An 18,773-nucleotide genomic window follows, 5' to 3' on the forward strand; every position below is an offset into this window, starting at 1 on the left:
AATGCATTTCAGCTAATTTGACGTTATTCATAGTTATCAGCACACTAAAACACTTTCAACTGACCGTACCTGGTTAATGTAAAAACTTTGGAATGTTCTTATCAGAGCTATTTTTATACATGTGCATATTATTTCAAATAAGAACAATTTCCAAGCATTTTATTTTTTTTATGGAGGCCAGAGACAGGCTGAAAAAGGGTTTTTAATTGTTTTCTCTAAACAAAATTTAAGGGACAAAAATTTCATTTTAATTTTAATTGTTTTATTTAAAAAAATGTTAACATTCTGTATCTCGAAAACGAAGCGTCTCCGGACCTATGTTTATATAAACTTTTTTACTTAAAAAATTACAAGGGATAACCCCTTAAAACTAGTCATCACATATGTAACACCCTGTGACAGTTTTCAACTATATTTTTTTTTTACTTAGAGACGGGAGAATTTTGCATGTTTCCAGATATTTGGGAAAGCTTGTGCAGAGGGATAATTGAAAAATGATATAGAGACGTTCTCAGAGACGTAGTCACGTAGAATAAAAGAAGATACTCATCATTTAAATTCTGTCTTATAGAAAACACATTTTTGTGAAATTTAACAAATCGGCTTTGTCATCATTTACTACAGGTATTTATTTCTTTTTATATTAAAAATATTAGTATTTCTAATATTTTTTTAAAATAATTTATCTAAGTTTCTTCCAAAAATTATGGTTTTAGTTCCAGGAATATGTTCAATGTCCTTTCACTATAGCAATCACAAAACAAATAAGCAACAGATTACTTTTAGGAAATTTTTCACAATATTCAAGGCACAAAATTCAGAATTCCTTTTGCCAGTCACAGAAAATTCACCTTTCCTATGGAAAATCTTTCTTGCTTTATTTTTCTTAGTTTATCTTAGTTGTCTTAGTTTCAGTTAAAGTTCCCACCAAGCATTTAAGCATCTCCATGGGTTTCAGATCATTCTGGATTTCTCTGGGGCACTCACCACTCCCTTTGGAGAGTTAATATAGAATTATATCGAAATGAAATATATATATAATTTTAGCTATACTGGATCTCTCTATTTACAGACAGAATAGATAATTATGAGGCAAGAAATTATTTCAGTGATGCTAGTAAAATTGATTAAGTCTTATCTTCAGGATAGGGGATTATTTGTTAAAGTCGGTATTTTGTTATCTAAGAACAGGCCACTGAGTTTAAGTCCTAGAACGTTCCAATTCTTTGTGTGATTGAGCCTGGCTTAAGATACTGCAATTTTATTGATGTTGGTTTGACTGCAACTGTTTAATCCGAATCTCTCGATAGTTAAGATAAATTTTTGCCGTATTCGCGCCTTGATAAAAACAAATGTGGTTGGAAGGTTGCTTGGTTGAAGCTGACTCAAGCAGAGTGAGAAGAATTGGAAAGATTTGCAACATGAGGTTTTGTTAAAATGTTTCACTGTTGATGAAAATAGTTCCAATATTCTCACAAACTTCTTCTGTTTTAGGTCTAATTGCAGATAATGGAAAAATTTAAAAAAGAAATATTAATGCATCGACATTTAGTTGGGCCTAAAAGAATTTGCTGTTTTTAATATTCAAAAATAGAATCAAAAAGGAATGAGGTTATCAAGTTAGGCTTATGATTGTAGATATAAATTCAAAAAATCCATGCCGATTTGGCATAATAAGATATTTAACTGAGTGAAAAAGATTGCTATGAATGCCGAGCTGAGTTTTAGAAAATATAGAAAATATGGAAATTGGATGAGAGCTTTTAACTATATTCTTTTTTGACTTAGAGAAAGAAACAATTTTGCATGTTTTCAGGCAATTGAGAATAATTAAGTGGTGTTTAAGTCTATTATATGAATCATATGAAACATAATAAATATACTACATTAATAATATATAACATAGAAGTAGTAAATAACATATTCCTGAAATTTCTTTAGTGCTTTATCGATTAATGGAAATCGCCCTTTATGAGATCTGTCTGTCAAAACAAATTATCGATCACGTGTTCACTTTGATCAGCTGATTGTCATTTTGTATTTTGTGGTTTGTTTTTATTTTTCAACTCCTGAAATCTCTATGTAAGTTCCAAGTATTTTGCTGACCATTGAGCTGCAGATAACTGGAACTATATTATTTAGAACAAATATTACTTAAAAAGATTTCTCACGGAAAAGTATGAATAGCTCTATTAGTACCTCAAACAATTGTGCAAGTCTATTTTTCATGTTCACCCTCATTCCAAATTTCAATCTTCAATGCGTTCCTCTGTAAGTTATATTTTATCCACAAGCGTTAACGAGCCGAATATGTCACATCCGGACTATGACCAAATATCCCATGATCACGCCGCCCTACTTGTGCTTGTTAAACACATTGGAGCCCAACTGAAGCCCAAAACTTTTTCAAAATTCTATGATCGCATCGCCAAACTGAGTCAAGTGAAAATAACGGATTCCTCCGGGCAAGTGCGTACCATATTTGTAAGATACATTAAAGAACACCCAGTTGAGAACAGTGACTGGGGTGATTTTCAGACTCACAGAAGACTTATAGGATTAATATCCTTAGGGAAGTATGATTCCCAAACTGAACTTAATGAAGTATGCAGAGTGCATGAAAGTCTAAAGGTAAAGTACAATAATACTCTTTACGACTCAAGAAGTATTTTATTTGGACCTACTAAGGAGGTTGAATCACCTACAAGCCCTATTGATAAATCCAGTAGCTCTGAAGAGAGTGAAGCCATTAAAAGTGAGGTTAATGTAGAAAAATTTACTACCCCAAGCAATTTTAAAACAAGAGCACTATTTTACGATGAAAATTCTCCTTGTGCAGACCTGGAGAATCAAATAGTTGAATTTATTAATTCACTGTTTTGGGTCTTAGAGTCCAAAAGACAAGATAGATCTAGGGAAAAACTAGAGCGAGTATCATCATTACTACTTGCTCCCTTTGAAAAAAAAGATTTTGTTGGTCTTGACATGGAATCTAGGCAAAATAAGAAAAGATGCACAGGAAGAATGACCAAACATCTAGGGGATCTTTGCCTGCAAGCAGGTTTAGTAGCAGAGAGTTTACAATATTATACAACTGCTGCAGAAACTCTTAAAAGTGTAAATGATTGGTTGTGGCTTGGTGCTGCATATGAGGGCCTCTGTACTGCGTCTGCCCTTGTATTATACCCCAATATGCAAAGAACTGAAAACTTTCAACGCATAGGCAGTCTACCAGAGGGATCCCCAAAAAAACCCACTCAAGAAACCCAGAGCAGTAACATTCCAGTAAAAAAAACAGTACCAAATGTTCTAGCACCAGATGAAATTTGCAAAAGATATAGAGAAGCCATAATACATTTTAGTAAATACCAGAATGCAGGAATTGTAGAGACTGAGGCTAGTTTTAAAGCTGCACGGATAGCAGTGGAGCAAAATCATGCACTACAAGCAGCTGGATTTTTACAGAATGTGGTATATATAAATTTGGCCCTTTCAGAACAGGAGAAGATTCAGAGGTTTGAAAATTTAGCCCAGTTATATACTCAAATTGGTTTTAATAGGAAGGCAGCCTTTTGTTTAAGATTAGCTGCAACTAGGTAAGAATGAGTTACATACCAATATATAGGTTTTAAGCAAAAGTCTCAAGTTCCTTTATCATTAGTGTTTGTTTTGCAATAGCAAAATTTTACATTCCTGCATATTTAAAGTGTAAAAAAGGAAATAGTATAGATAACATTCCAGCATATTCAGCACATCCTTTTTAGTAATAGACCTTCATTGTTCTCGTTTTTTATGTCTATGGCCCATCAACACTTATCTGCTCTTAGTTATTTTTGTGTTATAATCTGCACAATTCACTTTGAATTTCTTTTTTATCTCAATTTTATGTGCCTTTAGTTACTTTTCATTTTACTGCTAGATCAACTTTGTTTCTTTGTTGTTATTATATGGTTACTTTTTTATGACTGTTATTGTGTACTTTTTTATGACCCCTAACATTATGTGCTCCTAGTTTTTAATTTTAAGACTTACTTACCAATCAGCTATACTTCACTAGGAATGTTACTTCTTGTTCTCAAGGGTCACAATCAAATCTTTGCTGATACTTTTTCTCTAAATAAAATGTAGATAATCCCTTATCATACCTGTATTTATTTATTTAATAATGTAAGTTTACGATATAAAATTATAACTAGTGCCATTTGGGCATTTGTAAGCATAACATCTCAATAAACAAATTTACCTTACTAGGTACCTATATAATGAAGATTAAGATGTCCAGAACCAATCTGATGAATATCTGTAGAGGGTTTCTTGTATTTATTGACAAAACTGATACTTAAATAATTATAATAATAATAATAATCTGTTACTTTATTAGTTCCAAACAAGGCTACATAGGCTACTCTACTTAATTTAAAGTACAAAAAAAACTACATAAACCTAGAAACTGTACTTATGACCTAAAAAAAAATTGAGAAAAAAAAAGAAAAAGAAAACATATTCAAAAGCAAACAATCATAACATAATAATAAAAACATAAAAAACACACTACCAGTTTACCTGTACATTTGATGCTTATGGAAATCAAATTTTCTACATTTTTAGGAAATCCACTTTCTGCCAAAAGCTTTATACTTTAGGAATCTTGTTATAAATAATGACAGCATTGTTTGAAAAAGTATGCCTGAAATATGTAAAATAATACTAAGGAATGCTTATCCAAAAACCTTACATTGACATTATGTACTTTATCTCTATATACTAATTTGTTAAACAAATAGAGGAGTGAAGATGCAGGATTAACTCTGTAAAACCAGTGGGGTTACACTGAAATAAATTTTCTATAAAAAGCCAACACAACTCACTATTTTTAAATGATACTCTTTCATATTTTCTAAGGTTAAATGTAAATCTGCAACAGTTAAGTTGCTGCATGGTTAAGAATAGGCAATACTAAGGATTCACAAAGCTTTTTCTGAGCTGATTTATTTTTCAAAATATGCTTTTTTAGGGACTGAAGAAATATGAAACCCAAATCTGAAGTGTTTTTCAGAAATGAGACTTAGATTTTCTGCTTTCTCTGTACATTGTAGTTCTGTTAAATAAATATATAATTTACAATATTTTTTGAATATAAGACAACCTATTTTTTGTCCAAAACATATAACAATATGGTTATGTCTATATTTAGTATATATTATTTTAATGTAAAAAATGCAGAACAAAAAAATTGTAGTGCTTTAAATTTTTTCCCACAAATCACTATTGTTTGTTTAGTTTAATACAACAGTTCTTATTTGGTTTAAGGGCTAAATTATGTGGTGCAAAAAACTCTATAAATATGTAGGGTTAAATTCTAGAATTATCTGTAAATCTTAAATTGTAATATTATGACTTAAACATATTTTTTAGATATGTATCTTCTCAAAATCCAAACCCGAACTGGAACAAATGTTATTCCCTGATGTTACAAAGTTTGCCTGGCCACAAGCTTATTTTAGATCCCGTTGAAATGATTGAGGCTGACCAGGGCTGGCCAACATTGCAAATTCAAATTTTGCAGGTACTATAAACAGGTACATGAAAAAAATCTGCTACAAATCGATTTTTTCTAGGATCTAGTCGTAGCGGCAAAACGAGCTGGTCATTCAGCACTAGCGACCCGTCACATGACGTTCTTACTCCAAACCATGTGGCCTCATTTAAGTTCCACAGAGCAAAAAGAGCTGGCCATACAGCTACAGAGCTTATCAGTACAATGCGAGGGTTCTCCTGTTCCTTTGGTACTGGAATCGGGAGTTGTTGTGCCTCCGGCGAATTTAACAGACATTCCCAAATGTTGTGGATTTATTTTGAATGACTTGAATCCACATTTGAGACCTAGAGTGATTAAAAAAGAGAAGGAAGATACTGGGCCATTCTTGTTTACTCCCATACATTTTGGCAGTTTGGATAGAAAAACTAGGGATAAGGCTGATCCTAAAATGGGTAAGACTTTATTAAATATGTCTTTTTTTTATTATAAATCAGTGTTATAGAATTCTTGTGGGTAGAAAACGAAGTGTGCGAAGTATCTTTAAAATTAGTAAACCCGTTGCCATTTGAATTGAAAGTTTCAAACATGCGGCTGTTAACATCTGGAGTGGTTTTTGAGTCTGCTCCGGAAACTGTTACTTTATTACCTGATATGGTGACTTCTCTCACGTTGAGCGGATGGGCACGTGAAAGTGGTGAATTAGAAATAACTGGTATGTGTCAAAGGGATTCCATTATTTTATTTGTGTACAACAATATGGCCTTTTTTAGGATACAGTACTCATGCCTTAGGTGTTAAATCTAATTGTCGTTTGAAGTATATGAGTGGAAATTTTCCACCACAATATAAGATTGATGTCATACCAAGTTTGCCAATCTTGCAGGTGAGTTTGTGTTCGAATATAATTTTTAAAAAAGACTTTCATCAAATAATTAATGTAAAAAATAAACTTTTGTGGACAATTTAATTTAACACTGTTTTGCTGCAATTAAGCATTGATTTGTACTGCCTTCAGGGGTGCAATAAATGAAAGACATCTTGCAATTAAAAATTACTAAGTGTAAATATTTTTTTAGAAGTGTAAGTATTTTCTAATAATTTGACTACATTAAAATTATTTTTGTTTTTAACATTAATAATTTAAAATTGTTGTATACTACTACTATATCTATGTCTATATGTAAAAATTAAAACAAAGAGGCAACTAAATAATAATTTACAAAGATGGTTTCAGATGAAAATATACGTGTATTGTATACGTCTAATATCCAATAAGCTGGGTGTCCGATAGGTCAACGATAATACAAAAAAGGCTTATGGAGCAACTCATAAGCATCCAGAAAAACATAAAATGACCTTAGTCAAAAATAGATGGTTATTGAGATCTTGGCGCTTTAATGAAATTTGTCAAAATTGTACTCTTGGATCAGATTCTCCATTGTCACAGATCAAAAATTCATATTTTTTGGATTCTAATTTCAGTTCTGCTACATTAAAAGAAATTTATTTTAAACTGAAGTGTGACTTATTTTTATTTTCAATCCCATAATTTTGATCCCTCATACTGGACAAAAAAATTGTACGCTAACATGGCTAGTACCTTAGAAAGTTTGCTAATTTTAATCTATTTTTGAAAACCCATTATTTTAATAAACAGTTTACTTAAACAATAATAAATCAAACTCTTCAAAAGAGTCGCATGCCTCATATAACAGATAATATAACATTTTACTGGTATTGTATGAGATTGAAAGATAAACCAATAAAAAATCAACAGACTAATTCTCATCATCTTAAAAAAAGCTACAAATACTTTTTTAATTCAGTTTGTTTACAGTACTCCGTCTGCTCTGCATTGAATTGCATTTGTATTCATTGTTATTGCACACAGTGCGTTTTTCAATCGCGTTTTTGGCTAAACCACTTATTTTTCAAATTTTCAGTTTGGACTGTTTTTGTCTCGGACACCCTCTATACTCATTCACCCTGTATCTATCTTCTAGGTTTCCACATCTCTCCCTCAAAGTGCATCATTTTCAAACTTTCACGACGATAGTATAGTAACATCCGCCAGCCTGAGCTTATTCCATGGCGAGAGCTCCCAATGTACAATTACATTAAATAACACCAGCCAAATACCGGTGGAAATGCTCGAGGTGACCGTTAACAGTATTCTGGACCAGTCGTTACAGAACGAGATATTTTTTATCGATCAGGAACAAGTTAATTTAATTTTACCTCTTTTGCCTGGACAAACTGCATCCTTTGAAGTGAAGTATGTTCCTTCTAAATATTTTGGGTGAAATTGAAGTTGAGCTTTTCAACTGTTTTAGGATATATGCAGCCGCAAACTTTTTAGCACCAAATATGCCGGTATCACCTAGTATCCCGCCAGATTTGAATAGTGGGATGTTTAGTAGTTTGAGCAACTCTTTGCCTGGAAATTCATCGTTTTCCAGAGTAACCTCCAGGTAACTTTTTTATTAACCTAGACCATATTATGTAATAGATATAAACCTGACTTTATTGGGGCATATTAAAGAATCATTCAAACAAGCATATAGTAGTCATAAAATTTAAACTATATATTTTTTTTTAATTATTTATTTATTTATTTTATTAAGACTAATACTAATATACTAATCTTATAATAAAATTAAAAGCAATATAATAAATCTATAAAAATTTCATTCCATAAAAACAATTAATACAAAAAAAAAATTCGTATATATCTTATTATAATATTAAAATTAGAAACCATCATTTGACAATCAGATATTCCATGAATTTCTCTGTCATTTCTCCAGATTTTCTAAATTAATTAGATTTAACATGTAAGCCCCGTGATCGTATTTAAATATTATTTATAAGCCATAAATCTTAAAAACTTCTGCTGTACACATTCACATACATTCCCGACCTGAGTAAGGATAAACATAGACATTTTATTAAATCAGGAGAGAATCACTGCATATTCTTATCTTTCACTTTGAGTGGATATTGTGGCATTCAGAATTGTGGCATTGAATCATTCATGTATTTTAGAAGATCAGATCATTGATGAATAATATAAATGAAAGGGAAGCGCAGTTGTACCTCTGAGGAACTTCATTAATTGTTACAGGAAACGAATTAGATATGGAGTTATTGATACTTGAGTCCTATCCAGATGGCTCTCTAAGCAAGCAAGTGCACTTAATTTATCTAGAAAAACTTTAAAATTCATCCTGTCAAATGCCTTTGCAAAATCGGTGAAAATTTCAAACCATAATTTCAAACTTCATCTTCGTGAATAACAGCGACAATTATATCATGTTAGATAATATATACATACATGTACTATTTCACTCATTTGATTTTGATGCTACCCCACTTGATTGTGAATTAATTTGTATAAAACTTAAATTATATTAAAAAAATATACATTTATATCAATTTTTAAACCTCCGACATCCAACGTTAAGAATTTTATTGCCTTTTTAGAAGACGGCATGCCATTTACTGGATTATTTTTTATTGGTGATTTAATCATAGATTTTCTAAAAGAGTCTTTTCAAAAAAAAAATAATTTGACTACTAGAAATGTTTAATCTTAGCCAAAGTAATTTTACTTTAACTCATCTCACGCATTGATATGGTTTCAAATACGTCAAGTTTAATTGATGTTATTACAACAAACAAAAATATAGATCGCTGTTGCCACAACGTATTACCAATTTCCGATCATGCTCTAATTTATTCAACTAAAATTGTTATACTTTATTAACCTAAAAATAAAAACAGAAGATTTTATCATAGAATAGAATAAATCATAGAATCTCATTGTTGTAATGATGTTATCCTTCATAATTTTGAACAGGATTCAAATCAATTAATTTGAGATTATATATTTTACACACCCAATATAAATAGTAAATTAGACATTTTTACTTAGGAACTTTTATATCTAGTTAACAAACATGCTTCTCTTAAACGAAAAAAAAAATTAAAATTCAATAAAATATTAACAAAGCTCAGAGACAAAGCACATTGAAGATATTTAAAATGTATGATTCAAGCTTTTTGGAATTATGACAAAGATTTGCGAAATTTTACAAAATATGCCATTATTTGAGATAAAGTAGCATATTTTAGCTTATTATCTACTACAAGGGGTAAAGAATTTTGGACAATTGTAAATAGGTAAAATTTATCTTCTAACAATATATAGTGGCCTTCGGATGTAGCAAACCCTTCATTACTTAATATTTATTATGCAAGCTGTAATAGTGTTCCTGATACGACTTCGAGAATGATTTGTTATAATTCTAATTGTGGGGGTGAGAGCAATAAATTTATGAGAGAAAAAGGATAATAAAAATGAACATACCATAGGCTGTTGATTCCTTTCTTCTATATACTTGAGCTGCCCGTCACTCCCGCTACCGGCCGGTATTTTCGATAATTGGCAAGGTTTTACGGGATTAGTTACTTAATTTGAGTACTAGTGAAGTATACATTCAAATGCATCGAATACATAAAAATGGTTCCCTTTTAAGTGCTTGTCCACTTCTCTCACGTCTGGTTCCTCGTTCATTTTTAGGAGGCGAATGAGGAATTTTGGTGTTAGCGAGCAGACATATTTTTAGATATAGGGGTCATTTAAAATTTACTTAGAGAAGTGAGATTAATATAAGTATTTAAACAATTACTGTAAGTAATGCTAATGCCATTACTGAACACTAATAAATATTCCCGCCTAAATACAAGAATTAAATTTTCAATTAATAGATACGGACATGGTTGATAAAATAATTATTGGAATAAATATAAACGCAATCGAGTTATAACATAAATTAAAAATATCTAACATTTTAAATATATGTTTTTTAAAACAAATATATCCTGAAATTTAGAAACGAGCAATAATAGACCCTTTGCCTAAAGTCTGTAATCCGAATAACCCTAAAGAACTTGGACCTATTAGTATATTGCCAGTAATGTCAAAAGTAATTGAGAGGCGCATCTACAAATAAATAAATTCTTTTAATTATAAACATATAATATAATTCCGGATTCTTAATCGGAATTTCTCACACGTTCTACAATCTGCTTATGTAAACGTAATAAAAAATATTCCAATCCAGACTTGACCCGGGATAAATATCGGCGCTTTTTTATATCAGGGGAGAATGTTTTGCAAATTCTTTTCAGAAAACCTAACATCTTCATAACTCCTAGAAAAATTCTTAAAATATGCTGCTAGAAAAACAATCCTTTAATAAAATAGGCATCAAGGTAAAAAAGTAAGTCAGATGAGTTATTTAGAGGATATCGAGGTAAATATCATTTAAGTAATGTCAAAAATAATTGAGAGGCACATCTATAACCAAATCAATTCTTTTACAAGTACATATAATATAATTCCGGATTCTTAATCGGAATTTCGTAAAGACTTTAGCACAAAAACTTGCTTAATCAATCTAACGCATGTAAGAGTAAATGCGGATAAAAAGGAGGTCACCTGTTTGTGTTTATTAGATTTTAATAAACCATTTGATACCCTAAATCATAAAATGCTACTATCTAAACTTGGTTACTTTGAGCTCTCAAATAATGCAAATAAATGTTTGAGAATTTTGAATCAATAGGTTACATTGCGTTCCGATAAAAAATAGTTTGACTCAAGAGCAATCGGAGTATTTGCCAATGAAAGCAGGTGACCCCAAGGGTCAATTTTGTGGCAACTCTTGTTTTGTGTGTATGTATCAGAAAGTGGTAACTCGTGCTAGTCTTCAAAAAATAATATACCGAGGACTTCCAGTTGTATGTAAAATAATTTACAAGAATCTGAATTAAACGTTAACTTAAATTTAAATGAAATTGTTCAATTTGCATATCAATATAATTTAAAATTAAATGCTTCAAAATCTTGTGTTATTTTCGTTGGCTGCAGCATAAATTAAATTAAGCAATAATATTGTTATACCGGTGGTTACCGAAGCTAGAAATGTTTGAAAAAAAATAATATAAATGTAGAAAAGAAAGAAAATTGTACCACCTAAAAAATATTTTGCTATATAAAACCAAATATGTAAATTTCCTGTTTTATCCTTATTGGATTATGGCGACTTTGTGTACAATACTGCAATCACAGTAAAAGTTGCGAAATATATACAAAAAATCCAAAATACATGTATGCGCTTTGCCTACAATATACCACTTCGTAACTACATAACTCCATAGCTAAATAAATATTCAATTTTATCAGTGGCTAGCAGATGTCAATATCATACACTTTATCTTATTCGCAGAATTATAAAAGCAGGTAAACAACCCAATTTAAAACTATTTTTTAATACGCAGGAGCACTCATATCATACTAGATTTCAAAAGAATTACAAATACCCCATCATAAAACAGCTAACTTTCATTTTGTTGCAGTTCAGCTTTGGAATATGCTTCCAAATAGCGTAAAACATTTATCTATGTACAAATTCTCTACGTATATAAAAAATTCTAGTTAGTTGACCAGACAAGTCGTTAAGTATCTTTAAATTGTATTTTTTTATGATAATATCACTGCCCCACCGTCAAGTCTGTCTTGCTCTTTGCTATCCCTTGGCGTTCCACACCGCTCATGCTTCGTTTTGTTTCCTGATTGTTAGAGACTGGACAATAATTATCATGCCTTAGTATTCCGCCTCCAGCTGACGTAGCTATTAATTTGTTCAGGTTTTGCTTTAAAGGTCTATACCACACCGTTAAGCTTTATGATGCTTATCTTGTGGTTTTGAAAATGGCATTCTCCTTATTGGTTTATATTATTATATTATATTACAAATGCTCTTTTGTGAGTATTTAACAGATAAAAACCGTTTGATTGATTGATATTATTATTGTAGCTTTAGATCTTCAAATTCTGGTCAGTCCAGTTTGGCAGGCGGATTAAGTGCTCTATTTCAGCAACCGCCGATGACGTCTTCGGTAGAAGCTCAACTGAAAATAAGGTAACATTGGAAAAAAATCATAGTGACCTTAATTTTTAACCTATATTTTAATATTAGGTATAGTGGAGGTCCAGGGCTACAATCAGAACATTGTAGAACTAGTACAGTGTTCTTTATGGTAGAATTAATACCATCTCTTCATGTTACTAATTGGGATGTATTACCAGCAGAAAAGTAAGTAGTGACATAAAAATTGCTTCTTTGGTACTGAATAGTTTTATGATGAGTGGCAAGCGAGTTGGCAAGTCAAAAATTAAAAACCTGAAAAAAAGCTTTTGAAAATTTTAATATGGATAATTTTATAAATTTATGTACTATTTGGTAAAAAAAAATCGTTATGGTTTATAAACAAGGGTTTTATCATGTTCTTGAAGTTGATTTTTTTTTTTTAAATTGGTTCTCTAATATCCTTTATTTTAGCGTAAAATTATTTTTTTTTTCGTTTTACTTGATCTGAAAATTAACAAAAATGAGTTTGTGTATGTTAACAACTTAAATTTAAATTTTTTAGTTTTATAATTTTGCTTTTTTCCCTTAGTTTTAAATTATCTATTTAAATTCTAATTAGAATAATTATCTGTTAAATTGTTTGTTCCAAGCGTCGTAACTAACTGTTTCTATCCTAACTTAGTTGGTATAAATCTGTCATATTAACTTCTTAGAAAAATTTTGTTTTTTAATGTTTTGTTAACATTGTAATTTAAGATAAGCAAGGTCACTCTCCATACAATAAAATGCAAAACACGTGCGTATGCATTTCGGCCATTGTAATAGCCATACCACAAAACAGAAATTCCAAAATTTATAGCTTAATTAGTATTAAAAACCTCCCAGAACTATATAAAACACATTACAAAATTCTTAAAATTTATATAAACATTATTTTATGGTACTGACAATAACAAAATTAATAAAATAATTAAAACAATACAGCTAGAGGCGTCTATCATAAGTAAATACAAATAGATAAAAATTCAATCAGGTTAGATCTAGATATCTACATTTTTGGTATGGGTCAAAGAACGATACAGAAAGACTGGATTACATAGCTAGAACAGACTTTTGTTAAAAAAAAATTATCATTAAACTAGAAGAAATTTTGAAGGAGCATAATCCAAATCAGCAAAAGTCCATAAGTAAAACCAATGAGCATAATTCCAATGTCAAGTGAGAAGGTAATAGTAAAATTATACCGTTCTTTGGTTTATTTTATGAATGTCTCATGCTGCGTTGCTAAGTGTTTTCGCTCTAATGAATCACAATTAAAGCTTAATATATGCTTTAGAAATGTAAACAGTTTAGCGAAACACTTAAAGAACAATAAGGGTAAAGTTTGTTACATGGATCAAAGCGGAAGGAGTATTGAGGTCAGAGTAAATGAACACTCCATCATCATTAATAGACATAAAGATACTTATAACCAACACCAATCTTCCTTTCATGAACCATATTCTAGAGTCAGGTCATAACTTTGATCCGGGACCCAATACCGAAATCCTTCATGTCTGTGAACGGGTTAAAGTTAGACTAATTGGAGCTTTTGAAATAAAAAGATCCATAAAATTTGTTTCTTAAGTATCCCCCTGGTAAATAAAATCGTAGCCGACGGACCCGAGCGGTTTTTAAAAAAGCCAATGAATGAACCTGTTACGTTGCCTCTGTTTCGTACTCGATCCGCCACCCTGTATAGTTCCGCTCCATCGCTAAGCATGGCTTTTACACTATTTTGTAATTTCATTGTTTTGCTTATTATTTATTATTATTGTGTTTTTATTCGTTAACTTAAATTATCGGTTTAATTACAATTGCAAAATTTGTCATTATTCGCGATTGTATTCATTTAAATTACTAGGTGTCTTTTCTATATTTATTTTGTTTTTAAATTTCACAAAATTAAAAGTAATGTATGCACCTACGGCATCTTTTCCAAGTAGACTTTTACATATCGTTTAAGGAGTATTGTAAATGCATCGCTTTGAAGTGGGATTTTCCGTGAGGCACGGATGGAGTCGACTATGATTCCTGTGCAAAGGTTCAAAATACCTTTCTTAATAAATACATAAATACAGTTGAAGTTGTTGAGAAGGTATTGGAACTTGAAATTGATAAGGGTAATTATGTATTAGCAGTATTTTTAGATTTCAAAAATGCATTTAAAACCGTTGATAGAAAGATATTATTGAAAAAACTAAAATTTATTAGTTTTGGTCATACAGTATTTAATTGGTTTGAATTATATTTATCCAGCAGGCGACAAAAAGTTAAATTTAAAAATTATATTTCAGAGTCATTAAATGTTAAGTTTGGAGTTCCGGAAGGTACTGTCTTGGGTCCTATTATTCCTATTTGACTGGCTTATTAGCTTTAACAAATATTTCCTTTTTTTGAGGTTGTTAATAGAGTACAATGTTATTATTTAATTTGCTGATTACTTTGTACTGTATTCATTTTGTTGTTCTTTAATTTATTTTCATATGTAACAGAATTATGAAATTTTCGCAATAACGTTCCCTTAACAAATTATTTCGAACTTAGGAATTTTTTTGAGTAATTGAGCATTATTAGATCATACTAATTTAATTGCACAATATTGTATTCTAATATTTAGACAAATGGATGGAGCAACCGAAAAGATAGGAAAAATTACTTATTTATGTTTTTTTTACAAATTTGGACTAACATTCCGTTGCCCATGCAACATTACAATTTAAAACTGTTTGCCACCACTTTTAGTCTCATCACTTTTTTTTATTAAACAGGAACTCCCAATTTTATCTCGTGCTAGACGTGGCGAATCTGACCAATCAAGAAATGGAGTTGGAATATACAACTAATAAACATATGCTGATCGAAGGCCAAGAAAGTTGCAGAGTACCGGTGCCTGTTAATAGATGTCCTTTGTCAAAGTTGTCCGGTAAGAATTCTATAAATAATTAATAAGTTCTTTACAAAAACAACCCATTTCGTTTATTGGATTTTTATCTTAAACTGTGGAGCTACTATTAGTACATTTAATTTCTTCAGAGTATTCCACAAAAACCTATTCACGTATTCTATCGTGAGAAACATATCTAAGTGTCATAGAAATTTGATTATATTTATAAACCTTTAAAATAAATTCCCTTAGACTAAGAGGTTTGTTAGATACATAGCCAAGTTTATTAAAAATGGAAAATTCAATATTTTTTTAAATAATTTGCTTAAAACATCAAGCAAATCCTGTTAGTGATGGTGAGAAAATATAATTGCATTGTACGAATATACATAATATATACATCTATCATTTTGCTTAAAATAATTAATCTTGTCAAAAAATTAAAATAACTGGAGCAAATTTGTATTTTGTTGTAAAGAAAGCACTTGTTTTTTTCTCCTATTGACAAAGAATATTTTAAAAAAATCTCATCATTTGTAATTGAAAGAGCTATACTACTTTTTTTTGTGATATTTTACAGATTTTTATGAGGAACCGGACAAATCTAAAAATCTCACTAATATAAATCGGATCTGTTCGGAGCATATTGCCGATTTAGTGAAACTTAAATGGATGCTTAATGCCACTGATTCTGTTGGTATTGCATCACTTAAAGGTATCACCTTAAACAGTAGAATGTTGGATATTGTTAGGATGTCGCCTTTGGAATGGGGTAAGAGTCATTTAGAACTGTACTAGGGCAAATTTTAATTTAACATTTTATTTTTAATTTTTATTGTAATCTTGGAGTTATTTGCCTAAATCATATTAACTTCTTTAGACGTAAAAATCAACGGAGATCCCTTCAGAGCCCAAGAAGATATCTCATGTGAAGCCGGCGATTGTATGGAACTTCAAATGTCTATCGCAAACAGTCTTGATGCCTCTTTAAAAGAACTTACCTTATCAGTTCAATTTTACCAAGATTATAATAATGGCACTCTAAATTATAGAATGGATACAAGATTGGCCATATCTGGAGCGTCAAAGTAAGTATGAATTGTACGCTTTTAAACCGATTAAGGCATATTTATTTCCAGAAAAATTTTATCATCGCTTGAGCCGAAAAATGTAGCAAGCCATAAGTGTAACGTCGTGTTTTTCACTCCGGGACTATATAAAGTGGATATTCAGTGTTATACACCTGACAGTAGTAATTCTAGTACCGCACCTTTAGTTAGTACCGGTCATATTTGGAGGTTTACTCCCCCTATTGCAATACAAGTAAGATAAACTCGTTTATTGTTACGTAATGCCATTTTTGTTATTTATTTGTAAGTCAAAATACGTATAAGAAGAAATAAAAAAATTCAAAGTTAGCAGTCGTAGTCATTTATCTTTGTATTTTTTAATATTTGATTTCAAACTTTAAGTATAAGGTTATAAGTGATGATGTATATATTTAAATAGTTTACTCAATATTCCTGTTGTTATGAAATAATACTCAAATATGTTATCTTACCAACTATTTCCTACCAACTCATAGGAGAGCGATTTAATTTAAAAAAAAAATATATTAATTATAAACATTTTAAAACTACCGAATTTCAGAAAAAGGCCTCTCCTCTAAAAGACGCACAACCCTCCAGGGAAAGTTAAAGTAACAAATTTTTTTTTCTTAAGTTATTATTAATATTTATTCAACATTATTATTTAAATACAAGCAAAAATTTTAACAAAAAAAAACATCAATGCTCCCAGTTCTAAACTGGCCCATACACGTTTTAAAACAAGAGAACTAAAAATTGAGTTTAAACTACATCTATAATCAACTATAATTTTACTTACTTTTACTATTATATGAATAAAATAAATATAAATAATATAAAAAAACACAATTAAAATTTATATAAAAAAACACAATTAAAAACCAAGAATTCATTTGAATCCCAGGAACGTGGCCTAATTGGTGTCGTATGTCGCTTAATGTTATTATTTTTACGTCTTTGGTACATTTGGGTTTGGTATTTCCCATTTTCAATATCGAAAATTATTATTGAGTATATTTTGTTGAAGTGCACTGCTACTTGCGTTCCTTTGCTACGATAAGTAACAGAACGAGCTTGACAGCTAAAGTCATGTTTAAAAGGCTTCGAAACAAAATCTTCTACAGTCTCCGTCTGATATGATATATTTGGTTGTGGATTGTCTATTGCAGTTATGGTTCACCGTATAAGGTTGTAGACAGTGGCTCTGCAGAGTCACTTAAAATTTCTAAAATGTTCCTTCTTTTGACTCTTTTCTCGCCACTTGTTGGAGGAACACGTTCATTTTTGTCCGATTGGTACAGACGGAGTTCCGACATAAGTAATACTGCTCACTTATTCTATCGGTATCTAAGCTGACAGTTATTAATGTTGCCTTTGCTTATAATCAATGTTGTCTTTTTAATATTAAAATCCAGGCCATATAGCTGCACTCTGTTATCATATTTTAATTCTATGTTGTGGACAAAAAGACCGTTTTGTCCGATATTCCTCAATCTGTGTGTCCTAAGGCTACTCAAAATATGAGTTCTGAATAAATATTGAAGAATAATGGAAAGAGTGCCCTGCTTTACACCACTTAGTATCTTTATTTCCTCTGTTGCCTCATTTCCGATTCTGACAAAAGCTGATTGATTCCAGTACAGGTTAACTATTATGTGGTTGTTCCTTCTTTCCAAGCATACATTTTTCAGAATTTCTACCATTTTTGGATGTTTTACCCTATTAAAAGCCTTCTGATAGTCAAAAAATCATGCAACACGCTATAGTTCATATCTCTGCATCTTTTAAATAAAACTTGGAGCTATATATGTTTTATATTAAATATAAATATGTAATAAAGGTGCTATTTGCTTTTCACAGATCCTGTAGATTCTTCTGTGTATGATTTTTAGAAATAGTTTCAGTAGATGGCTTATCAGACTTATTGTTCTAAAGTCTTCACACTTTTTAGCTCCTGATTTTTTAAGCAAGGTTATGAACTCCGATGTGAGCGGAATATTACCAGAACTATGAATTTTATTAAGCACATTTGCTGCACAGATACCTTATGCTGTCTTCATCAAAAAGTTTCAAAAACTCTATATTTATATTATCGGATCCCGGGATTTTCCTTCCTTCATGGATTTTATTGCTGCTCTGATCTTTTTAATGAGGATATCTGGCCCTGTATCATTATCTACTTTGGAAAGTTCGGCTTTGGTGTCATAAAAGAGTTATTCTTTGTATGTTTTCCAGTATCTTTCAAGTCAGCAACATTAGTTATGTTTGTTGTTCGTAGTTAT

General features: G+C 30.7%; 1 protein-coding gene across 1 annotated transcript; it reads left to right on the top strand.

The window, feature by feature from the left end:
* Positions 1-2,029: 2,029 nt before the first annotated feature.
* Positions 2,030-16,821, top strand: LOC126743176 (protein brunelleschi). The gene is made up of 13 exons (XM_050450157.1): positions 2,030-3,596; positions 5,416-5,566; positions 5,619-5,991; positions 6,042-6,251; positions 6,310-6,422; positions 7,543-7,814; positions 7,873-8,010; positions 12,424-12,528; positions 12,586-12,702; positions 15,288-15,442; positions 15,984-16,175; positions 16,284-16,491; positions 16,543-16,821. The coding sequence occupies exons 1-13, from the start codon at positions 2,260-2,262 to the stop codon at positions 16,733-16,735; spliced, it is 3,564 nt and encodes a 1,187-aa protein (XP_050306114.1). The 5' UTR covers positions 2,030-2,259; the 3' UTR covers positions 16,736-16,821.
* The last annotated feature ends 1,952 nt before the right edge of the window (positions 16,822-18,773 follow it).

The sequence above is a fragment of the Anthonomus grandis genome, chromosome 12, assembly GCF_022605725.1.
Source record: "Anthonomus grandis grandis chromosome 12, icAntGran1.3, whole genome shotgun sequence".
Lineage (NCBI taxonomy): Eukaryota > Metazoa > Arthropoda > Insecta > Coleoptera > Curculionidae > Anthonomus > Anthonomus grandis.